The 26,646-nt window shown below is 34.4% G+C and overlaps 1 protein-coding gene across 2 annotated transcripts in view; it reads left to right on the forward strand.

Annotated features, from left to right (window-relative positions):
• The first annotated feature begins 291 nt into the window (after window positions 1–291).
• KLHL1 (kelch like family member 1) overlaps window positions 292–26,646 on the forward strand; it is a 554,297-nt gene continuing 527,942 nt past the window's right edge. For both annotated transcript variants that reach the window (XM_027844567.1, XM_027844568.1), the window contains exon 1: window positions 292–818. In XM_027844567.1, coding sequence (XP_027700368.1) covers window positions 292–818 — 527 coding nt within the window. The remainder of the gene's footprint in view (window positions 819–26,646) is intronic.

Consider the following 26,646-nt stretch of genomic DNA (forward strand, 5'->3'; position numbering starts at 1 on the left):
CCAGCTCAAACGGGCTGAGGGGTCCTCTTCGGGAAGAAACAGCTGTAGAGCCGCGATCCCGCGGTACGCGGTCCTTTCGGCAGGAGGCAGTTCATAGTCAGTGGCTGGACACTCAGCCCGGCCGTGGCATTCACTCGCGGTCCGTGTCCGAAGGGGAGCGTATAGGAACAGACTCTGTCTTCTTCCTCTTGCTTGCTTTTACCCTATACTGCCCAGACACTCGCCCTTACCCGTCCTTCCTTGCCTTGGCTGCGGTCGGTTCTCTCCACTTCTCTCTTCCCTCTGGAAAGCATGTCAGGCTCCGGGAGGAAAGACTTTGATGTGAAACACATCTTGAGACTCCGCTGGAAACTCTTCAGCCACCCTTCTTCTTCCCCAGGCGGGCCGGCGGGGGGCAGCTGTCTCCAGCAGGACAGCAGTGGCAGCTTTGAGCACTGGGGGCCAAGCCAGAGCCGTCTGCTGAAAAACCAGGAGAGGGGCAGCGGGAGCACCTTCTGGAAAAAGTCATCCTCTTCGTCGTCCTCTTCTTCTTCCTCCTCCTCTTCCTTCTCCTCCTCCTCCTCTTCCTCCTCCTCCTCCTCTTCCTCCAACCCACTCAATGGCACTCCGGCCTCCGCGGCCACCAGACTGCATCAAGGATTACCTGGTCAGAGTCAGCAACATCCTCCCCGGACAGTCTTTTATGTGGAGTCCCTGGAGGAAGAGGTGGTGCCAGGCATGGAGTTTACTGGAGAACATGAAAAGACCTTGGTCCTTCAAGAGATGAAAGTTGAGTCTGTGGACTCCGGCCAGGCAACAGGTGAAGGATGTGGACACAGGTACAGTAACTTCCTTGGGGCAACCAGAACATCCTCAAGTTTCCATAACAACAACAGGGTGTCTTCAGTTTTTGTTTGTTTGTTTGTTTGTTTTCCCTATTTAGCCTTTCAGGGGCCTAAACTTTCCAGATAATGATCCGATTTTTTAGGTTTCATCTTGTCACCCAATTGTATTGTTATTAAATGTTTGCTTGTAAGTGATGTTGGATGATGCCTGTTCTTTTGTCAGATATTTTTAGTTATTGATTTGGCAAACCATATAACCTTCAGGTATATGGTTCCTATGCTTGTGCTAGGTTTTTTGCAACTTTGATCTAGGTTACCACTGGTTGTCTCAGGTTCAGGAACATCTGCCTCTGCTGCTATGCAAATATTGTAGCAAAATTAAACTCATTGAATGGTACAGTCCAGTTTTATTACTTAGTTATCTGGAATTTCAATGCCTTGATTTGCAACTCTATTTGAGAGGGGCTAGAGGGTAAACAGGGAGAGGGTATTTCTACAAAAGAATTGAAACTGGAAAGAGCTGCAATGAGATAATATTTGTGAATGTCATGTTATTAAGGAAGAAAAACATCAGAGAAAGTATTGTCAACACTTATAGGCCTTTACAAAGTGACAGATTTCTTCTTTGGTCATTAATGGACACACTTGTAATTGAAAAAAGGAGGTTTTATTTGAGAGGTGATTGCCAAATTTAGGACCTAACATGAACTTCATAGGCAAAGAAAATGAGGATAAATGCATTTGCAATGAAACTTTGCCCTTTATTTCTTAACTACTCTTGAAACCAAACTTTTGAAATATGTCATTGACCTCAGAGAGCAACCTCTTTTAAATATATTTGTAGGCATATTATTGTTATATTCAATTCCCAAATTACTTTATCCTTGTCCCTTTCCCTTTCTGCTCAAAGTTATTCCTGAATCCTGGTGCTAGCTAAGACCAAGATAGCCTTCAGCTATGACAAATATTAATCTGGAGTATTAGAAATAGGCATGCTTAGTTGCTAACCAAGTACCAAGTCACAAAAAGAGGAAGTTTGAAAACAAAACCCTTTGGATTGTTCCACTCCCTTGGACAGAGAGAAAATTAAACCCATTAATACTTCTGATTTTAAATGTTTAGAGAACTTACCTATTATTGTGGTGTAATATCCCATGTCTAGTTTATGTGTATAGTACATGAGCTGAAAGACTTTAGTCCTTAATGCTTCATGATGCTTCATGGAGCTTCTTTTGCAAGTTGGACTATAGAGAAATCAACTTCTGGTGTTAGTTTTATGACTGGAGAAGTAAGGAATGCTAAGAGTTTGTAAATAAATCAGTGGGAACAATGATAACTTTTTTTTAAAAGTTCAAATTGTAGTTTGATGCTCTTTATCAAGTCAATAGAATCAAAACATAAATATAGCAATAAATATGTCATCATATTTTTATCTTTTTGCCAGAGAAATTGCAGTAGTTTCTCCCTTATAACATCTTCTCAGTTACACATATTTAAAATATATGGACATTATGCAAATGTTTCCCATTATACAGTTTTTATTTAACCAAGGGTTAAGGTAGATTATATCATAAAAACACAAAGTGTACATTTTTGTCACTTAAATTTTGAACCATCTTTTAAAAGGAAGAGGGAGATTTTTTCTTAAAATTATATTAAGGTATCACTAACTTCTCCAAGTTTTATTCTATAGTTTTCCTTGAGTGTAAACTTTTAAAATCCAAAATGAAATAGCAATATGATTTATATCAATATAGTTTTAGGAAAGTAAAAAAGCTTCCAGAAAGTTTTCAATACTAATTTTGTATTTTCTTTGGTTAATTCTTTTTCTTTTCCTCTTTTATTTTTTTTGGGAATATCACTAATGCTTTAAAATCACATATTTTATTTAGTTGCACAAAATAAAAATCATTTTTGCATTGAAAAATTATGCAGATACTTTTTGACACTCTATTTCTATAGTTCACAATGTAATAATACTTTAAAAAAAAGATTGGGCTAAATATGTCTTGTTGTGCATGCTTTATGAGAATCAAATATTCCAGAAAAACTTAAGTCTGGTAGAAGATTCTTTACATTCTTTAGCTTTTCTTGTGTCATGAAGTTCTTTGAAAATCTGGTGAAACACAATAGAACCCTTCTCAAAATAGTGTTTGTTGTTTGCATTCATAATTGAAGAAAATACAAAAATTCAATTGGAAGTTAATGATAATAAAGATGCATTTTTTTCACATCCATGTTCATGGATCCCCTGAAATCTCTACCAGGACCCCTTTGGAGCTTGAGGCAAAGTATATAAAATTAACACACAAAACTAAATAAACTTACTTAATCCACTAGGGATTAGGGGAAATAACATTCATCACTTTTTTATAGCAATTACACCATTAAAGTGAATATACATGATTGGGAGATAACTTTTCTTTATTGTTTTTATGAACCTGAGAATTTTAGAGCAAAATTGCAATATGTGAATTAAGAAAGAATAGCTAAATAAGGGGAATGGAAGTAAATTACCTATTCTATAATTAAGGTTTTTTTGGGGGGAAAAATCATATAAAATACAAAAATTTCCAAATATGCAGATAGCATAGCAGCTTTACTGGTCTTTACGACACAAACCACTGGGTCATATATATTCTGGAAACAAATAAAAAATTCTTACTGGATAGACATTTTTATCATTAGGATCTTGAGAATCCCATGAGATTCTAGGTAATGAGTAACTTGAAGATCTTTCTATTGCTGGCTGAATTTAATTATGTATGTATATATAAATATGCAGATATGTGTGTGTGTGTGTGTGTGTGTGATAAATCTGATTTCCTCATTAGACAAAGCACTTAGTGATTGCATTTGATGGATTTTGTACATTCTTAAGCTTTCATAGTGCATTGGCTCTTTGTTCATGATTAATTGCAGCCTCACTACAAAACTTAGTAATTAATCACTATTAATATATATTGATTCAGTTTATGTACATGTTAATTATTTAAAATAGTGTTATTTGTCCAGGGGAAAAAAAGAATGCTTTTCCAAAGACTACTGAAGAGTCTTCCAAAAATTATTGAATTTGAAAGTTGAACTTTAAGAGTATAACAAGGAATTGTCAACGTTTTCTCAGTTTTGTGGAAATTTTTGTGCCACAGATTCAATGAAACATAATTTTTATCAGTACATTTAATATTTAGCATTTTTACTTTGTACAATACAATTCCTATGACAAAATAAATTGTGGTTTTCAATAATGGATCATTAACCATTCTGAAGCAACATTTATTCATTTATTCACTTGCTTATGAATGGAGGAGATGGTTTTATTTATGAGGAGCCTATCTAAATGCGTGTTTTAGTACAGTTGGAATTTCTACCTTAGGGTCTCATACAGATGAAAATGGGACCTTAAGTAGAAACAGGCTAAGGAGGAGTTGGGAAGAGTCCTAGGACTTACCTTCACACTCCATACATACACCCTTTATTGCCAAGCCACTATTTGTCATAGCCTCTCAGTTCATGTCCGGTATAATTTTATATCTTAATTCATTTCTATCTTAGAAAGTGTATATCTTCAAGTCACTGGCACATCACCCCCATAGCCTTGCCTTTCTTTTTTTTTAACTTCAATTACCACATTTTATTACTTGGGTCATGAGTCTTCAAAATGACACACTGGTATAATTCATACCACCTGAACTTGTGTCACTGTAATACCACTCTGTTAAACGCCACTGTCTTTGGCTGCAGTCTAAAATAAAAGTTAGCGTACTTTGGTAATCATTCAGAATCTGTGATCTCAACAGATCTATGAGTTGTATTAGTCTGAGGCGTAAAGCTATGTGTGTGTGTTGTATGTGTGTGTCAATACACACACATACAAACACACGAACATATATGTATTATGTGCATATACATGCATACATATATATACACATATTTAGATGTATACATATATATCTATATCCCCAAAATTATAAAGCTGGGATACTTAGATTTCCATCATTTGGTCTAAAGTTGTATTGAAATAACTGGAATGAAGTAAGAGTCAAGTGCGAGTCAACATATATGTATATCCTGGAAAAAGAAACAGTACCAAAATTATAAAATTAAAAAGGACTTGCAAGGACTAAACAAAATTTAATGTTCATAATTGGCAAATGTACTGTATTAAAAATAATCAGAGTGCTGGAATGACTAAATGCGATCATAAATGTTAGACTTTTGAGTTATTTCTCATTTTCTCATCTGTGGAAATCCCTTTGCTAATATATTATTTTTATTCATGGGCACCATAGCTAGACAACAAAATCCAGAGGAAAAAAAGAGTGTGAAGATCAAAAGAAAGTCACAAAGAATATTAAAAAATAAACCTGTGGAGGAAAGATCAAATTCACTGTTCTTATTCATCCTACACAAGAAATCATATGGGTGATTTAATAAATACTGGTGTCAGAAAACACAAGAATTGATTGGTCATATAAAAGGCAAATCTTAACTCTTCTCTTTATCCATTAAGGATAAAATCAAATTAAATAAGCTTATATTTTGGCTGTAAGGGAATGAGCCTTCTCTTTTCCTGGTGGAAATTAAACCTATTATTTGTGTCATGTTATTAAGGTTTTTTAATATTTTAAAACTGTAATGATAATATTTTGTAACCACTAATAGAAGGTTGGGTTTGTACTTTTGTAAAAGGTTCAAGAGACATAATTTCTGGGTAGTTTGATAATTTTATTAATAATGCCTGCATTTGGTATCTCTTTCTTAGACCAGCCATGGCAGCAGGCCATTAGAAGAGTAGGTATTCCTGAGGGAAGCAATTAACTTTGATTGGTTAACAATTAATGAGAGAATGAATATGACAATGAAGGGCTGGACCTGGACTTTGATTATGTCATTTACTTCTTCATTTACCCCCGGATTTGGATAATTTATTTAAAGAATTTATCTCCACCCAAACCTGAGTGGAACAGGATGTCTGACCCACCTGGGTGGGGTCTGAATAGAGAAAGTTAGCTCAACCTTCAGATACTGAGGTCTTGAAATAAGGATTAAAAAAAGGAGGGAGAGCTGAATCTCCCCAAATTATTGTTTATTAAAAATCATTTCTCTTAGATATAAAGGAATAATCCTTATCTTCCTGTAAACAAAGTTTTATCTGTTTTTTTTTTTTTGCATGTGTGTTACCTATTTTGGTATTGCAAGTCTCTAATTATAACATTCTAGAAGCCCACACCTCAAGGAATCACCTTGACTAGGCTTGATGAGCCAAAAAAGATAATCTGGAGAGATCCCAAGAAAAGACATTCACTATCCAGGATACAAGACTTTTGATAAAGTCAGGGCACCGATATTAGCTTAACTGGAGGCTCTGTGATTTTTGTCAGTATAAAGATCTTCTTCTATGAACACAGATCATACATCATCTATGAGTTAAGAGGTAAGTCCTAGGGAATCATTTGAGTCACATAGAAAGTAAGTTTAAGCCACTTGTCTAAGGTCACACTACTAATTAGTGTCAGAGGCAAGATCACAATCCATATCTCCCAGACTCTAAGCCCAGCACATTATCCTCTATGCCATCACTAATTTTACAGTAGTTGCTTAGGAGGATGGTTTAAGAGGCATTAACTATGAAGTCACCGCAAGATGATCAGTATTCCAAGACGCAATCTTTGGGGTGAGGAAATTGTCATCACTCTAGATCATATTTCAGGGAACGTCTATAAGGCTCACAACAGCTATAGACTGGAGATATTTCACAACCCTGGGTCATAGGTAAGAAATCTGAGGAGCAAATGTCCAAAGGTAAAGCTGAGTTGCAGGCCCTGAGCATAACTGTGATCCAACCAGAAATGAAAATTGGGTCAACGTAATGTAGAATCAAAAGGTAGAATATCTTTGTATAAAATCCATCCTAGATTGAGCTGGGTATAAACTTTAACCTTTGCCAGTCAAACTAATTGCTGTATCAACATTAGTTAAAAGTAGGATCAGAAATCTTTACTCTGCAAACTAATTCATGTCTATATTTTTTCAGTCTTTGCTTTCTTTTCATTTAGTCTCTTTGGGGGAAAAAAGATCTACATGTTTTGACTAAAATAAACAAGGAAGCAAGGGGATTTTTTCCATGTTTTAAAATTATAGATCTAGAACTGCAGGCACTTAAGAGGTCATCTGGTCAAACATCCTCTTTTTTCAGATGTGAACCTGAGGAAAAGAGATGTTATGTGACTTACCTAAGACAATAGGGTCACTATCTGAACTCAAGTCCCAGGACTCCAAGTTCAGTGATATTTCTATTATATCAACCTGCATCAAGTTTAGATGGGTTGTCAATGTGACCTGAATGCTAGGGGAAAGAGAAATGGATTAGTTTGAGAACCAGGAGAAAAAAATTAGTTTGGGTAAAGAAGAGGAAGGAAATTGAGAATGATTATCCAGAAATAGAGACTTTGATTCCTTCCCATCTGCCTATTCCCAAATAACAGCACAAAGAGAAGGATAAAGGAAATAAGCACTTATATAGCACCTACTATGTGCCAGGCATTGTGGTATGTGCTTTGCAAATATTATCTCATTTGCACAATGCATTTATTTTTCACAACTTCCTGGCAGTTAATGCTGAAAGATTTTTGAATGAATTAATGTGAGGTTGTAGTATATTTCCTTTTCAGAATTCTTTTAAAATATGATATATTATATCATGCATATGATCATTATTTAGTAGTTTACTGAAGGAAATATATTTAACTAGGAGACTGCTGTCTGCTTTAGTACTTCCAAGCCCTAGGATTTGGAGAGTATTAAAAGCCTGACAGAGATTATATTTCATCCTGGAGGTTAAAAAAAAATATCACTGGAGCTCAGTGACTAAGAGAATGATGTGGTCAGCCCTACACTTCAGAAGAATCAACATGTCAGCTAAATAGAGGAAGAATTGCAATGGGAACAGATTTGAGGCAGGGAGATCTTAGAGGGCTATTTTAATTTTCCAAGAAAGAGATGATGATGAGGTCTTGAACTAGGGTTGTGACCATGTGAGTGGAGAGAGGTTGTAAAGATGGAAATGAAAAGATTTTCCAATGACTTGTCAAGTGGGGTGAGACCTCACAAGATATGGGGGAAATAGTTTAAATTCAAGGACAACATTGAGATTGTGAACCTCAATGACTAGAAAGGTGATAGTATTCTTCACTACAATAGGAAAGTTTGAAATAGAGGAGGGTTCAGGGCAATACTGAGTTCTATTTGGGATGTTTTGAATTGGAGATGTCTAAAGGACACTAAGTTCAAGATGTCCAAAAGGATTTGGTGATGCATGACTGTAACTCAGTAGAGAAGATAGGGCTGAATATATAGATCTTGGAGTCCTCCGAGATAAGGAAGATGAGATAACACTGTCTAAATTTTGTCAACATTTCGAGAAGGGTAAGAACTGAAAAAAAGGCATTTGGATTTGACAATTAAGAGATCATTTTTTTTAATTTTGGAGAAAACAATTTCAGTTGAATTATGAGATGGGAAGTCAGATCACAGAGGGTTTAGAAGACTATGGGAAGATAAGTGAAAAGAGATCATGACTTATCCAAGGCTACCAATCCCTTACTGCTCTTGTCCATGTACCCCCCATCATTTTGACACACAGTATTGATCCAATTACTGCATTTTCTCCTGATAATAACAAGGATATCAGTGGAGCCCTCTTGATTCTCCTAACCCTTGTTCTAAATGATGTGTTATATTATAAAATATATAAAAACTGAAAAACTGAAATCAAAATGATCATTTTAGTCTTTGGAAGGTAATCCTATTTGCAATAACATTTTCATGTAACATTTTAATAAATTTCATAAATAACACAAAAATAATGTGAACTGGATAATACAAGGCCAATATCATGGGGATATCTATGATGTCAATGCAGATCATTAAAGAAGCTTAAAGACCATCAACTTCCTTAAAAGAAGTTGGTTCTCAGTCAAGAGAGGCAAGCTCTTGCCTTGTCAAATGTGGACTTGTGTTTCTTTAAATTTCATGATTGTAGCTATAATGTATTAGGTTAAATTTGACTGCTCATGGCCAAAAGTTGTAGTAAAATTTAAAGACTACAGAACAGGTACATTGACAACTTCAGAATAAATTACTGATGCAAAATGAGTTTCTAAATCTGCAAATATGTAGCTTTCAAAGATAGTTTCATAAAAGGAATCAGACTGCTATATCACCATAAAGATTACTATAGCATATTTTAAAAAATAGAATTGATTTTTAAGTCAGTTTGAAAAAATGATCTTCTAGAAGCTATGCATCTAGAAGCTGTGCCAGTTTAGCAGTTTGCCTTTTAAAAAAATAATCCAGGAATTTCTGGCATGGATATAGGTTTTGGGGGCAGACACAAAAATAATAAGGAAGATTTTTTGCTAAAAGTCCTTGAAAACATAGAGTAATTCAATAACGTGTACCTTGTGTCATGGCAATGCACATGGTATAGAATTAGATCACTAATAAGAGAGGGGCCTATTCTTAAAATGATCTAAGTCCACAGAAGTGGAATAGAGGTAGTCCATGTTAGTTATACACTGAGACTCAGTCTTTACAATTCTGCAGCTGGCTACAACACAGCGATAATAATTTATCAATTTCCAGGGGAAATCTTTTAACTTGTTAAATTGATTTTAGCTATTTGCAAATAATTTCTAATTAAGGAGAAGGGATTATGTCTATACCAGTTATATGGGTATGCTAAAATGGAAATGAAATTCATTTTATGGTTCATTATTCATTATTTATTGCTTATCATTTAAATGACTCATACATAGCCATATAGATAATATGTTGTCGGAGGCAGCCTGTGAATCCAGCTTTTCCTGACTCCAGGGACTTTTTTTTCTAAGCTACCTTCAATAGTACCCAATTGCCTTTGAAGGAGGACATATATTAGATCTGTTTTGAAGAGTCCTTTGTTTTATGATCTCTAGGTTACTTCAGCTCAATCTCAGAGCTAAGAAAAACTTAGGCTGCTGCTTTGCTTTAAAACAACTTTTTTATTATTATTATTTTTGGTGAGGCAATGGAGTTAAGTGACTTTCCCAGGATCACACAGATAGTAAGTGTTATGTGTCTGAGGTCAGATTTGAACTCAGGTCCTCCTGACTCCAGGGTTGGTGCCCTGTCCACTGTGACACCTAGCTGCCCCCTTTGAAACAACTTTAGAGAAGGGTTAGTCTGTTGGTCATGAAAACTATTCTGTTTGGCTCCTATCTTTTTGTTGATTGCTGGTCTTTGCTATTTCTGTGCATCTTTCCAAGAAAATTCCTTTTTTAAAATAAATAACTAAATAGGTAAATTTATATTGCTGGTTAATCAGCTTACTATTTATAGACCACTGAATATTCCTCAGCGTGTTTCCAAAAAGCCATCACTTCAATTTAAGATAATTAATATTTTATGATTCCTTTTTTGCAGTAGTTGCTGATTTTTCATTGTAGCCTCTAAAATCTATGAGTAGTAATAGGATTATATTGTCATCTTAAATAAAAAAAAGAGATTTTGTCAGAGAGAGTTGATAAAGGAACAATTCTGGGGCAGATAAACTTTTCACTCTCATTAAGATAAAAATCAAATAGAGTTGGGGATAAATGTCCTTGTTCACCCCTTATTCAATATATGTAATTTCTTTCTGGCAAATGTGCTTTCTTTTAATTCTAACATCAAAAGAATAGTATGTGAAGGTCAGACATATTAGAAGAATCCATCTCTATTTATAGACCATCTAAGGAGGAAATTGGTAAGGGCAAGTTAGAGTTGTAGATCGGGGAAAGAAGGAAGAATCTAAAGTTAAATGCAAGGAGAAGAAGGAAAAGAGAAATAAAAAAGAAGCTCTTAGAGCGTAAAACCCCAAGTATTTTGATAGATGTATGTCCAAGTTTTACCTCCATTGACTTTACTTTTAAAATGATGTGTTGAAGTTTTATCAAAGAAGAATTCATTTTTGAAAGAGAAAAAGAGCATTAAATAGAGTCATCTTGACTAGTAATTTAACCAAATTCACTCTGGCTTAGGGAGAAATGATCAATGGAATAAGGATCTTTTTAAGATGCTAAACAACAGGTAAGTTTTATTGAAATATATACATAAATTTATTCTACTTTTTATCATTACCTTATATTCTTACTGCCTTTGATAAATTTTCTTTCCATAATGAAAGATAAGTATACCTGAAAAGTTTTCTTTTAATTAAATTTTGCCAAACCAATGTTATTTTCAAATATACTTGAGGAATTCACAAATACATTGACAAGAATCAGAAGGTGATTTGTAAATCAAATCAAGTCCCTTTAATTTATTTTACAAATCAATCTAGATTTTCACATGTTGGGTTTCTATAAATTGGGATGCAATTACAATAACTTAAGCTAGAATAGGGCATTTTTTTCCACCCAAGACAGTATGATGTGATTGGGAAACTATATAATATTTAATAACAAATATTTACTGCTTTTTATTTTCTTTCCTTTTTTTTTTTGGTCAGACTATTTTGCCTGACTCCCTGACCCCTTCAATGATGCAACTATCTATAACTTATTGTCTTATAGATTTGACTGTGAAGTTAAATTACTTGTTCATGGTAGCACAGCTGGTATGTGTCAGAGGTAGCACTTGAAATCAGGTCTTCCTGTCTCCCAGACTAACTTTCTATCCACAATAGCGTACTGTTAGGAAGGACATTTAAGTTCCTTCACAATCTGAATCCTACTGACCATTCCAAGTCATATGCTTCATGTCTCTGAATTATTCACTGTTTCCTGAGCTTAATATGCACTCTCCGCACTCCATGCTTTTAAGCAATTTGACAGTGATGATTATGATAAAATTCCTCTTGATCTCTGTTTTCCAGAACCCTTCTCTTCCTCCCTGGCATGTTTTCTGTCCTTCAAATATCCTTAGAGCACTACCTTGATCTCTCCCTTTCCCCATTGCTATTTCATTCATACCTCTTAGTATATTCATCTGTATACTTGTCTGATTTTCTCTCACTCTTCTTAGTAGGAATAAGGTTCTTGATGGCAAATAATGGGTCATTTTTATATTCAATACTAAGAGCCTTGCATGTTGTAGGCACTCAAATGTTTTCTGCATTAAGTTAATTTTTTACTTGAAGTATATGAATCTACTGGTTTAATATATAGCCTCAGCACTTAGATTATATTGGCATAAAAAGACATTCTTATTAGATGGTCTTTAGCCTTTTGACTACCTGCCATCAAAGTGCATTCTTAACTTCTTACAATCTCTACTTTTTTTTAGATCTAGATAGATAGATACATATAAGCATACATAAACATATGTACACATACATAATGTATATATGTACATATGAGTGTATTAATATATGCACACATGTGTATGCATACACAAATATGCACAAGCATATGAAATGCTTAAATCTTTAGATTTACATTTAAGGCCTGATAGTCATTTGATCTTTCTTTTTTACTACTTTCATCTATACATGCTTCACTTTGGATTAACTGGATTTCAATAGTGTCTCACTCTTTGTTACCCAATTTGGGGTTTTCTTGGCAAACATACTAAAATGGTTTACCATTTCCCTCTTAAGCTCATTTTACAGATGAGGAAACTGAGTCAATCAGGGTTAAGTGACTTTTCCAGGGACTCACACAAGTAGTAAGTATCTGAGGTAGTATTTGAAGTCTTCCTGACTCTAACCAGGGCACTCTATCCCCTGTGACATCTAGCAACTGGATTGATACGCATTCCCCAAAATTGAGCTCTATTTCCAACCTTTTTGTAGTAGCACAAATCATTCACCATGCCTGGACTCTATACTTCCTCCTTATCTTTGTCCCTATGAATCTTTGTCTTTCTTCAAGCTCAACAAAGGTGCTCCTTCTTCCATGAACCCTTCCTTGACCCCTCCAATCTGTTAGTAGGCTTTCCCTTCAAATTTCTTTCTGCTAATTTGTTTACATTTTATACAGCCCCAGTAGCTTGTAAGATCCTTCAGGGAAGGGAAGATTTCATTTAATACAGAGAAGAGGCTTAATAATTATTCTTGAGTTAAATTGAAGATGGCAGAAAATAGAAATCCATTCTACTTTCTATCTCCAAGATGCCCAGTGTTTTTCATATAACTATACTTTGCTAATTTACACAAATGAGGTCTCAGAGTCAGACATGACTGAAATGACTACAACTACTAAGTTAAATATAGTGTTAATGATGATGATAACATTTATATGGAGCTTTAAGTACTTTATTTATTTTTTTTTACGCAATTGGGGTTAAGTGACTTGCCCAGGCTCACACAGCTAGTTAGTGACAAGTGTTTGGTCTGAGGCCGGATTTGAAATCAGGTCCTCCTGACTTCAAGGCCGGTGCTCTATCCACTGCACCACCTAGCTGCCCCTTTAAGTACTTTATAAACACCTCATTTGAACCTCACAGAAACCATGTGATATAAATGCTATTAAATTAACTCCATTGTTACAAATGGCAATCTGAGGAAAACCAAGGTTAATTGACATGCACAGAATCACAGATATAGTCATTTCTAAAGCAGAATTTGAACTCAGGTCTTCCTGATTACAAGTCTAGCTCTCTATCCATCGTACCACCTAGCTGCCTCTATACATAAACATCTATACAGTGTAGTTGATTGCAACACTATCCTATCTCGTCCCAAGCTGCATATTTTGATTTTAATAATTATTTAATAATTTCAATTTTAGATTCAATTCAATTAAATCAATTACAATTTAATAATTTAATACTTATTATCATTATCTTGATATTATTCCAGATACTAGGTAGAGAATTATTTTTGTTAAGGGGACTAATTGGAGGAAGACAAGAGTGAAAAGATTACATATGTACACATAAATACATATTTGTGTGTATGTGTACATATATACACATATATACATACTTATATCTCCATCTATCTATCTATCTCCTAGTGCCATTGATTTGAAGATGCTTCATTTGAATTTATCCACTAGTCAAATTTTAAGCACACACCAAAAAGTCAAATCCGTCCTTATTGTTTAATGTCATTATTGAACAGATTGACTTGTAGAGAAAACAACAACAAGTAACAAAAATGTTGGTCTATGAGGAGTTGCAAGGACATGATTCTAAATTGTTTTATTTTTATGTGTAGTGAAGCAAAGTGTGATGATACTTTCTTTCTCTTAGATTTTCCTGTTCTTCTGATAGTTCACATCTTGCTTTGGATTTCCTGGAATAAGTGTAAACCAGCAGACTAATGATCCACTGTTCCATAAATTTCATAAGGTAATGAAGGTAGAGATGGCACAGGGAGATTTCCAGCTGACAAGAGTTATGTTGAATTAGAAGAACGGGATAGCAGAAGTTTAAAACTCACAAGAACTTATGCAACCTTTTAGTGCTACAAATCATATCCACATTCATCGTCAGGCACAACCTTCTGGCATGGAACACTTGAAACATGACATTCAACTTTATTTCTCACCAATCACCTCTGAAAATTTGTCTTGAATTCCTTGCTTTCTTGACATCTTAAATGTCTAAAAGTCAATCTGCCTACTGTTTCTTTTTTAATTTAATTTATTTTTTGTAACATTTTAAGTTCTGAACTGTCTCTTTCCCTCATACTCTGGAAGGCCACCATTTGATGCAGATGTATAAATATATGTAAAACCGTACAACATGTACTTCTATTTATCCTTTCTTTCCCTGAAGATGGATAGTATTTTCTTTCAAAGTTCCTTTATATTTGATTTGAGTATATATAGTACTCAGAATCACTGACTTGTTCACAAGTATTCTTCTAACAATACAGTGGTTATTGTATATAACATTCTCTTGGTTCCCCTCGCTTCACTTATTTCATGCAAGTCTTTACGTGTTTTCTAAAAATCAACCAACTCATCATTTCTTATAGCACAGTAGTATTCCATCCCAATCATCTTCTACAATTTGTTTAGCTATTCCCCAGTTGATGGGCATCCCCTCAATTTCCAGTTCTTTGCCACCATGAAGAGAGTTGCAACAAATATTTTAGAACGTATAGGTTATTTTCCTTTTTTCCTGATTCCATTGAATTTGATATATTTGAACATGCTTCCTACCACCATCTGAGCTAGAATTTCCCATTGCAGATCCAAGAGCAAGAAGGGTTCAGTCAGCGCTGTGGAGATCACCTTGACAAAGTTTTCATAAAACCTCACTCAGTTCTCACCCTAGGGGCTATACTCTGTGAGTCATTATACTGTCCTGATGATCATAGTAGAATTTTGCCAACATCTAATGCAAAGAATGGAGAAGTAATGACTTCAATGTGAGATAGGGCTCAGGAGAGAATAGCAAAAACTTCCTACAAAAAAAAAAAAAACTGAAAGGACTTTTGAAAGTAGTGAAACTCATCCAAGTGACAGATCACAACAAATATCACAGATGTCAATTGTATAATGCAAAATGTGCCTAAAGCAATTAGCAATTAAAATGCAATGCCTGATATCCTGGTGCCTAACTTCACTTAGGAGCTACATAAGTTTTTCTTTGAGTAAACCTCCATAATAATCATTTTGTGGCTTGAATTAATGGTGCTCAGGCATTTCTCACTAGTAATAAATTTAATTTTAAAATATAGTTTAGTTTCCCATATGATATTCTATTTTAAAAACAATTTTTTCTGAACAAATTACTTTTATTCCTATTCCAGTTTTAAAAATTTGAGAAATATTCCTTATAAATATGAGAAATATCTAATTTTAAATAACTCAACCCATGAAGTAATAATATTTTCACTTCACTTCATTTTCTTCATCTACAAAATAGTAAGTGTTGGAGTTTTTGCAAATTCATATCTGTTCAGTCTTCAATCCTGTTGCCATCATCACTTCTCCTCACAGTTCAGATTGATTGATTCCATGCAGGAGGTGTGAGGGAGTAGCTCACCTTTAACTTTTAGAATTATACTCTCCTCACACTTACCCCATGTTGGCTTTGGGAAAATCAAAAGTTGACTCTTATCAGGAAAAGCTTGGGAAACAAAAAAGATTAAGTCTAAGGTTGTGTGTGTGTGTGTGTGTGTGTGTGTGTGTGTGTATGTATCATATTAATTCTGTCACTACTTTTATTTTAGGATTAACTACTGACTTGAAGTAGTCATGCCTCTGCTTCTCTAGGAGAGCAAAAATATAGGTAACGGCCACATATTAATAATCATTTCATCACTTCAACCTTAGCACAGAGTTACCTTGTTGCTTACTTAGAGGGCCAGACCACTCTAGGGCTATGGCATAGGCAGAGGAAAAAAGGTACTTCATTATTCACAGGAAGATATTAGTTTCATAGCTAGGGTAAGATCAAGTCTGGACATCTGGTGCAAAGCTCAGATGAGATATAACATAAATAAGTGTCACAGCCAAGCTTAGATACTGAGAAACAATGCAAGATAGCAATAAGCAAAAATCATCTAATAGAACAAGGAATTTTATAGTGAGACAGTACAGCTAAATTGGAACTGGTGCAGAAATGGGAGTCAATTCTCAGAACTGTTAAGTAGGTCAGTTGGTCAAGGATGCAAGGAAAGAAGATAAGAGATTAAGAACTAAGACTGACAAATGATTAACATTGCCAGAGGGCAATGAAGTTGCAGAAGAAATTGGAACAATATTAATAATAATTATTATTAATATCATATTAATTATATTATATCGATAATTAGTATTAATTAATATATTAATTATGATATATTATAACAATGATAATTAGTAATGCAGAGAATGCCATCTTTTGGCACAACTTAGAATAAATAGTGGAAGAAACTGCTTCTCCCCTCATGGAGGTCTTGTAACTGTGTGAGGAAAATGACAGCCTCTTTGAGAAGAAGGAGTAAGCAATCCTATCTTAGTCCAGTTCTAGATCTGAAGGGAAAAAATCACATTCAACTTTAAGCTAACTGAAAGGCTTATTGACAACATAAGCTCAACTGATGAAACACTCCTCCATATTGAAAAGATACAAGATGTATGTTTCCTCATCAGGACCACTCTTGGCCTGGCTCTAGGAATTTACACTGCTACTCAAATGTTAGACTTTATCCAGAAAAAAAGTCCTATTTAGAGGTTGGAGTTATGGTTTCTGGAGTTTTATACTGAAGTAGAAAAAGGGAACTCTAGTATTTTTTTCCCCTAATAGTTTTTTTTTCCAATTGCACGTAAAGATAGTTTTCAACATTCATTTTTGCAAAATTTTGAGTTGCAAATTTTCTCCCTTCCTTCCTTTCCCCTTTCCTAAGACAGCAAGCAACCTGATATAGGTTATATATGTACAATCATGTTAAACATATTTCCACATTAGTCATGTTGTGACAGAACAAAAGGGAAAATATAAGAAAGAAAAAAACAAAACAAAACAAATGAAAATGGTATGCTTCAATCTGCATTCAGACTCCATAGGTCTTTCTCTGTAATTGGTTAGTATTTTCCATTTTGAGTCTTTTGGAATTTCATTGAATTGTTGTATTGCTGAGAAGAGCTAAGTCTATCATAGTTAATCATTGCACACTGTTGCTTTTGCTGTGTACAATGCTCTCCTGGTTCTACTCATGTCACTCAGCATCAGTTCATGTAAGTCTTTCCATATTTTTTTTCTGAAATCTGCCTGCTCATCATTTCTTATAGAGCAATAGTATTCTATTACATTTATATACCCAATTCATGGGCATATGGGTAGAACTAAGTCTTTCAAAGTCAGTCATCTCACAATGTGGCTTTTACTGTGTACAATGATCTCCTGGTTCTGCTCATTTCACTTAGCATCAGTTCATATAAGTCTTTCCAGATTTTTCTGAAGTCTACTTGCTCATCATTTCTTATAGCACAATAGTATTCCATTACATTCATATACCACAATTTGTTCAGCCATTCCCCAATTGATGGGTAACATTCAATTTCCAATTCTTTGCTACCAAAAAAAGAGGTGCTATAAGTATTTCATACATACTTTTCCCTTATTTATGATCTCTTTGGGATACAGACCTAGTAGCAGGTACCACTGGATCAAACAGTATGCACAGTTTGGTTGCCTTTTGGGCATAGTTCCAAATTGCTCTACAGAATGGTTGGGTCAGTTTACAACTCCACGAATGATGCATTAGTGTCCCAATTTTCCCACATCCTCTTTAACATTTATCATTTTCTTTTTTTGGGTCATATTAGTCAATATGATATGTGTGAGGTGGTACCTCAGAGTTTTTTTTATTTATATTTCTCTAATCAATAGTGATGTAGAGCATTTTCCATATGATTATAGATAGCTTTAATTTCTTCATCTGAAAACTGCCTGTTCATATTCTTTGACCATTTATCAATTAGGGAATGACTTGTATACTGATAAATTTGATTCTGTTCTCTATATATTTTAGACATGAACCCTTACTCAGAAACACTGGCCATAAAATTGTTTCCCAGCTTCTGCTTTCCTCCTCATCTTGGTTACATTGGTTTTGTTTTTGTAAAATCATTTAATTTAATGTAATCAAAATTATCCATTTTGCATTTCATCTTGTTCTCTATGTCTTCTCCATAGATCTGACAGGTAAACTATTCCTTGCTTTCCTAATTTGCTTATGGTATTATCCCTTATGTCTAAAACATGTACCCATTTCTACCTTATCTTAACATAAGGGGAGCTGTAGTCTTTTACAACATACACCAGTATAGTTTGGAAGACCACAGGTATCTTTGAATACACTGATAAAGAGTTGATTTTATAAGGTTATGCATTAAGATTTGTAGAATTCCTTTTCTATTAGACTATACTTATGTTTACTCATGCATTCTAGTTGTTACTGATTGTGATTTCTCCTCCTACCCCCCCCCATTAGTACCCATACACAATACCATATGTACCAAATTACTCTGTCACTGCATGGTCATATTATTTGCCTATCAAGGTGACTAATATACTCACTGCCTCTACTTCCTTATCGCCTATTAACTTCTCAATCCCTGGCAATTTGACTTATGACTCTAGGACCTGAATGAAACCATTCTCTAAGTCACTTAAATTCAACCTTTGGTAGCAGTTTTTAAATAACTTATCCTCTTTGAACTCTAAAAATTTTTTTATATTGTCAATTACCCCCTCCTGAATATTCTTTTCTATCTTTGATTATGTAATGTGCTCTTCTAGCATTATCCCTATGCCTCTGATTTTTCTGCCACAGTCTCATTTGCTATATCATTCATCTCCTTCCTCCTTAATATAGGCAGACCTATAATTATTAGAGATTTAATATAAAAAGAAAGCCCCACAAAACACACTACAAAGCAGCATTAAATAGTGACTCAAATAAATATTTTGAGACCAATTCAGTTGATAAGGGTTGGAAGGATAAAGACGGAACCTGAAAGGACAGAGACCTTAGAAAGAGAATTTAGAACTAAAGACAAAAGCCCTGAGGGAGAGATTTCCAGACATCCTCAGACTTCTGAGATAGTGAATGATGTGGGGCTGGTCTAGAGAAACATTCATCAGGCAGGAAGACATTACCATTTGATATATTATTTTAAAATAATATATAATTATATTAATATATAATACATTATATAATAACATATAAAATGATAATAATTATAAGAAAAATTATTCTTGTTAAGCTCAGTCATTTTTACATACTTGTGGTGGGAATTGACTATCAATGCCCTTTAAATTTAGTCACCCTATGGCAAAGTCCCAGTTGCTAGGTACTAATTTATATTCCTGAGTAGGAGTATCTCCAGGGCTCTTACTCCAGGCCCTTTTTCTTCTCTCTATATCCTCAATGAGATGAAATGATCTCATCTGCTTCCATGGATCTAAAGAACATGTCTTTGGAGATAACTCCCAGATAAATATTTCTAACTGGAAAACTGCAGTCAAGGCCTATATAATCAGTTTCTCCTGGCCATTTTTCAGATGCTCTACTGGTATGTCAAATTTAATATGCCCCAAAGGAACTCATTATCTTCCCCCAAAAGCTGCCCCTCCACAAAATTTCCTTATTTCAGTTGAGGACATCATTATTCTCCAGATTTAGTACCTCAGTATCCATTGTACTTATGCACCATCTCTTATATCCATAAGCATCTCTTGACTCATGAAATTCCCATTCTAGTTCATGTTTTAGTCCTACTTCATCACCCTTTTCCTGGACTTCTGCAGCAATCTCTGAAGTGGCTTTTTAGTTACTAATTCCTCCTCTCCAATCCATCATTCAAATATCTACCAAATAATATTCTTAAGGTATAGGCATGACCATATAATTTTCTTGCTATGAAACTTAGGGAACACATACTGCCTCTAGAGGGAAATCTCTCTCTCTCTCTCTCTCTCTCTCTCTCTCTGTCCCTCTGTCTCTCTCATGTATTTAAATTCTCCAGCCTGGTATTTAAGGCCCCACATAATCTAACTCTTCCCCACCTCCACTTTTCTAGTCTTATTTTATACTACTCACTTTCCCTCACTAAGTAGTATAGATGAACAACTCAACTAGTTTTTTCCCTAAACTCATCACTCCTTTTCCATCTCATAGAATTTGAATAGGTCATTTTCTATGGATGGATACACACACCCCTCATTTCTGCCTTAAAATTCTTGTCTTCTCTGAAGACTCCTTTCAAGGGTCAACCCTTATTGGAAACCTTTCCTAATCACACTAGTTCTTAGTAATGACTTTCTCCTCAAATTATATTGGGTTTAATTTATTTATGTACATATCGAACCCCACCCATCAGCTTTGTTTATTGAGGATAGGAAATTTTTGGTGTTTGTATTTCCATAATCTACTAGAGCATATTGTACATAGTAAGTACATAATATTTTTTTAAATATTGCATTCACATTGAAGAGAAGTGGGGAGATCTATTTTTCCCGTAAGATCTTTTTGCTATGTACTCACTGTGTGATTGTAATCACTGATATAATTGGGAAAATTGAGTTAATTTTTCTGAAAGTTTATCTATCAGGGACATGGGATACCAAACTAAATAGAGAAGAGAGAATGATATGATCACATTCACATAGCAGAAGAATTTCAGTAATGTTAAGTTCTACTCTTTAGGGAGTCCAAACCCTCAAAAGGACCTAGGTTGTTCATCTACAATGGAGAAACAATTATTAGGTCAAAGAAATTATATATGGCAAAGGCAAGTAAAAAAAAAAAAAGGCAGATCAGGAAACAGTAACAGAAATTCCATGGTGAACCAAGAGTGTAGTCAAATTGGAATTTTTTAGAAGCTGGAGATCACTGACAGAACTACTTAGCAAAGCAGAGAGTCACTCAGGGAACCCAGACAAGACAGAAGGAGTGCATATATCCTGTCAGGGTTGCCTTTTAAGCTGAGAATGTAAATTGATGATGCCCCCTTTCCAACTTGGAACAGCTGCTCTGCACTGGGGTTTGTACAATACTAGGTACTCACTGAATGTTGAATGGATGAATAAATGCATGAATAAATGAGTTAACTGTATAAACAAATTAGATAAATTGGATGCCTTCCAAAGAATTCACTGATAGGAATATGCCATAATGAGCTAATTTATACTTTCGCAGTCTATTGGTGCTCTGCAACTCCACAAAGAAAAATGTTTTTCAATGGTTGTCTCATAATTCCTGTAAAATAATCCCATGGTAAATCTCCTCTTGGCAGAGGATCCCTTTTCACTCCAGTATTTTTAATAGTAATTTTAAAAATAATTTGCATGAGATTTCCTGAGTGGCTACTAATTCCTCAAAAGCAGGACATAGAGGGAAGTTACCTTTTGGTGCCTGTCCCTAGAACTTTATAACAAAATTATTTGTGAGCTCTGGCAGCTGGTTCCAGGTTTTATTGGAACATTATTATCATTGCTATTATTTTTACATTGGTCAGTGAAATGATATGTTTGGAATTCATTTTTTCAAATGTTGTAAGTTATTGCTCTTCAGAAACAGATTTGTAATGGATGGTCTTCATAAGTCATAAGGTCAGTTTTCAGGGACTAGCAGTCTACCAAATGCATTTGCTGCTGATTTGTTTCTTGCTTGTCAGAGTTATAAGCTTTTGTTCTCTTCATTTACTGTTTAGGAGAAAATTTCAAATAATGCAGATCAAATTATTTGAAAAGAGTGTGAATTAATTGATCAAAGCTGATGAAAGATCCAGATAAGAAAGGGATATTGGGAATCATATAGTCCAATGCTCTCATGTTACAGATGGGGAAAATGAGGCCTAGAGAAGCTGCCTAAAGTAATACAAATGGTAAGCAGGAATTTGAGCACAGGTTCTTTGACTTCAAACCCAGTGCTCTTTATGATGTAAATCAAAGTTTTATAGATCTGTAACTGGGAGGGTACTGCACATTATTCAATTATTACATGGACAATAATATCCAAAATCAATATCAATTCTTATCAAGAACATTTTCTAAACTTTTAATAAAACTTTGTGTTGTTCCATCAAAGACATATATATTCATATACATATACATATACATTCATATGTATGTATAGATGTGTACATATGTATATATAAATACACACATTCATATGTATATATGGATGTGTTTGTATTTGTCTATGTGTATACATCATCTCCAGAAGTCCACTTTTTCAAAGGTTCTTATGTTTAATAATTGTGTAATTCTAACTCTTGTTGTCTAATGTGAATTTTTAGACCATCAACTAGCCCTGAAGCTAGGAATCCAAGCCTGAACTTTTCATTTAGCTAATTGGTGTCTAAATCATTTGAATTGAGTTGTGCTCATTCAATTCTAGTAATTAAGTAGCAGATTCTAAACTCTACACCTTTGCTTTCAAATACTGGCTCAAAAAATAATACTATAAACTACACTTTAATAGCTTCTAACCTACCCCACCCTTTTGTTCACATGACTATTCAATGAGGAAGAATTTTTATCCAGAACCATACATATGCCCATTAATGAGAAACTTAACTAGTTGGCATATCTCTGATTTTTTTGAAAAGACAAGTATAATAGACATTTTATAAATTTGACTGCCAACACCACCACCATTAACAACAAAAAAGTTCATTCTTACAGATTCTGTGACATATTGTTGACAATGTGTTTTAGCTGACCTTATAGTGAGGGGTTGCCAGGTTTCAAATGCTATCTCTGATATTTATTGACTGGGAGACCATGAAGAATTGCTTAACCTCTTCAACCCCAAATTACTCATCCCTAACACAAGGATGATAATAACATCAAAATTTTAAAGTTGTGTTGAGGATCAAGACTATACATATACATATATGTGTACATATATAGTCTTGCCTTAAATTTTTATATAAATTTGAGTTATTATGTCACTTTCATATTATAGAACCATGTCCTACAGATATAAAATAAAAAAAATCAAAACTTTGTTTGACAATTGGCTTGTTATTCACCTGTAACTTTAGAAAAAAGTGAAACAAAGTTGGATAGTATTTTCTCTGGTTGTTGGGGTAGTATTTATGGGCTTTATGCTCTTAATAAGTTGACTGTTAAAACTGCTACTGTCCCCAATAACCTGCTTGCATGTCCTTGGAAAAATGACTGGAAAAAATTTCTAAGAGCCAGACCACTAATTATTAATTAACTGTTTATTACAAGAAAATTATGTTAATTTTCCAGGAAAACAATTGCTTTTCTGCTAATATGTTAATAAGACAGAAAGTTCTACCATCAAATAAATTCATAATAATCTTGACAAACTTCCAAGAACTTTTTTTTTGTAACACTAGAGAAAAAGAGTATGGTTGGCCAGTTGAATGAGAAAAGTGCTGGAAATGGAATGAGAAGACATCTAGGTTTGAATCCAGCTTCTGTGACTTTCTATATGCATGATCATGGAACCAACTTAGGTTCTCAGAGACCCAGTTTCTTCACCTATAAGATGTGGATAATAAGAATAGAAACTTATTGCAGAGTTGTTGTAAAGATAAAATAAGATAAAGTATGTAAGCTTTAAAATCATATAAAATGTTCATTATGAATGATATAGAAAAATACCAGAACTTCTTACAGTATGAGTAGTTTATTATGTATAAGTAGCTCTTTTCTATTATAAATTTTTGAATTTCTTCCCTGAATTATGAGGTTGACTTAGAATATAAATTATGTACTTGTAATACATTAAAATAATATACTTACATAATTATATGACATTCTTATGAAAGCAATATATTACAAAATACTCTATTACATATACTCTGTTACTGGGTCTAGTAGTTTTATGAATTTGGAGCTCTCAAATTAAGAAAATTCATGCAATCAATGAAGGTAAGCAACTATACTGTGACTTAGAGTTGCTTGGGGGCACCGAGAGGTTAAGTTACATTTAATATATATTAGAGGCAAGACTTAAACCTAAGTTGTCCTATTAAACCAGATATCTCTTTACTACATCATGTCTCTTTCCTTCATAAAAATATAATATATGTGATATGCTATTGATCTGCATTAAGGAACTTTACAGTAAGTATCTCCGAGGAGTTCACTAGACAACTGAAATCACAGTTCTAGTAATATATATGTTTTGATATCAATATAGATACACACATATATAATTTATTATTGTTATTTTTCAGTCATGTCCAACTCTTCATGACCCCATTTGGAGTTTTCTTGGCAAAGATACTGGAGCGGTTTGCCATTTCCTTCTCCAGTTCATTTTATAAATGAGGAAACAGGGGTAAACAGGTTTAAGTAACTTGCCCAGGGTCATACAGCTAGTAAATGTCTGTGACTGGATTTGAACTTATGAAGATGTATCTTCCCAATTCCTAGCCCAGTGTTCTATCCACTGTGCCTCACGTATATAATAAGGTATTCTATATTATGTTAATATATTATAACTTTTTAATAAACATGAATTACTTATTCAAAATTGTCAGTGAAAAGGAGCCAGGATCTTTAGGAGGTAGGATAATCAAAGCAATACTGTTGTTTCTTAGGAAAAGGATAAGAATATTTTTAGGCAAAGGAGGAAGGCAGAGGGAGTTATGAATAGACTTGAGAAAAAGGTAACTGTAGGGAAAATACCAGAAAAACTCAGAAGTTAGAGAAGAAGCAAGGATACACAGAGAGAGGTTGGCTATGGCAAGAAGCAATGATAACTCTTTTTCTGAGATTGGAGGGGAGAAAAGGAGAAATAAAGATAGATTATTTGAGGGAGTTCATATTGACTCCATGGTAGAAGCAAACAAATCGATGAAGAGAGTCATCATGAGGTCCAATCTGGGTAGAGGCTCAAATGAAGGTAAAATTTGGGTGAATCCATGAAAAAATTGGGATTGGGATTTATGACTAGAATAAATAGAAGCTCCAAAGGTCAGAAGGGAATATGGGAAATGACAGTTTAAAATGTGGTTTTCCATTGCAAAAATAATTAATACAGTTCCCTCTTACGAACTTTGTTCATTACTAAATGAACAGATTATAGATTTAGTGTTAGAAGGAACCTTAAAGATCACCTAGTTCAACTCCCTAAATCTATATATGAGAGACTAAGGCCTAGAGAGTTTAAAAACCTTGTCCAAACTCTTACAGATAGTAATTGGCGAACATTAAAGTGGAACAAAGACCCTCAGACTTCAAGTCCAGTGTTGTTTCAGCTACATCACTGTCACTCATCTGCAGTTCATGAGGTGGCACTGTTAGTATATATAAAGGAAGAAAAGTACCAAGCTAGTAAGGCTAGCATCTTTCCTATAATTCTCATACCCTTATTGCAACTTCCTTGCACTTTATTGCTCCTTTTGCATTCACTGTATGGAGAGTTATATATGTAATTAGTCTTTACAAACAGTAATTATCAATGTGATACGAGCCCCTAATGGCATCCTTTGGTTCTGTGGCTTGAGTTCTATTTTCCTTAGGCTTATGAGAAGACAGAATATCACTGTGTTAATTGACCAGTAAGGAAATTTACTCAGCTGAGTGCAATATATGAAATGTCTATCATTTGGTGCTCCACTAGTCAACAGCTCAGGCCTTGTTACTATTCTCTGGCACAAATGCGAAGGATCACACTTTCCTAAGAGGTTGAACTATTCATGGTGGCCACAAGGGAGTGCTCAGGTTGTACAAACTAGGTGGTTCTTTCCTGCTAACGAATCACTAAATTAAATTTGATTAACCACTCACTGGCCAAATCTTAAGAATGGAACAGTATGCTGCTCAGGTTTTCTCTTTAATTTATTAACCAGTTTTCAGGAGTTTTTGTAATGAAGCTGTTAATTTACCTCTTTGAGATCAGATGGTCTGGTCTTTGTAGTACAAACAAACAATACCTCAGGCCATTCTTCATTTCTTTCTAGCTTACTAGGACTTGCATGACCATGTAATTTACTGGTAAACCTTTGAAAACTAAGGGCTATCTTCATATCCTGTTGAGGCACCAGAGAAATATTTTGTTGGAAGAAATATCTGTTATTAATGATTACATTACCATAATCAAGGGGTGCCACAGGAAGTAAGAAGCTGCTGCAACTTCTGCATTGGTATAATTGGCTCCCCACATATAGTATTACCCAACTCTTAAATAAGGAGACTTATGAGGCAACTTTGTGCACCCTTCAAAAACTATGTTTAAGGCATATCATAAAGAACATACTCAGGAGTGCTTGGAAAATTACACGAATTTCTCATTTGGCCTTTCTGCTTAATTTAATTCATTTTTTTTTTCTATTCAATGAACTTTCATTAAGTGACTACTACGTGAAAACTTTCTTCTTTTTACAGTACAAGAGGAGGTAAGCTTAAAAAAATAGAAAAAGAA

This window comes from Vombatus ursinus, unplaced genomic scaffold (genome assembly GCF_900497805.2).
Source record: "Vombatus ursinus unplaced genomic scaffold, bare-nosed wombat genome assembly UNPS02014942.1, whole genome shotgun sequence".
Classification (NCBI taxonomy): domain Eukaryota; kingdom Metazoa; phylum Chordata; class Mammalia; order Diprotodontia; family Vombatidae; genus Vombatus; species Vombatus ursinus.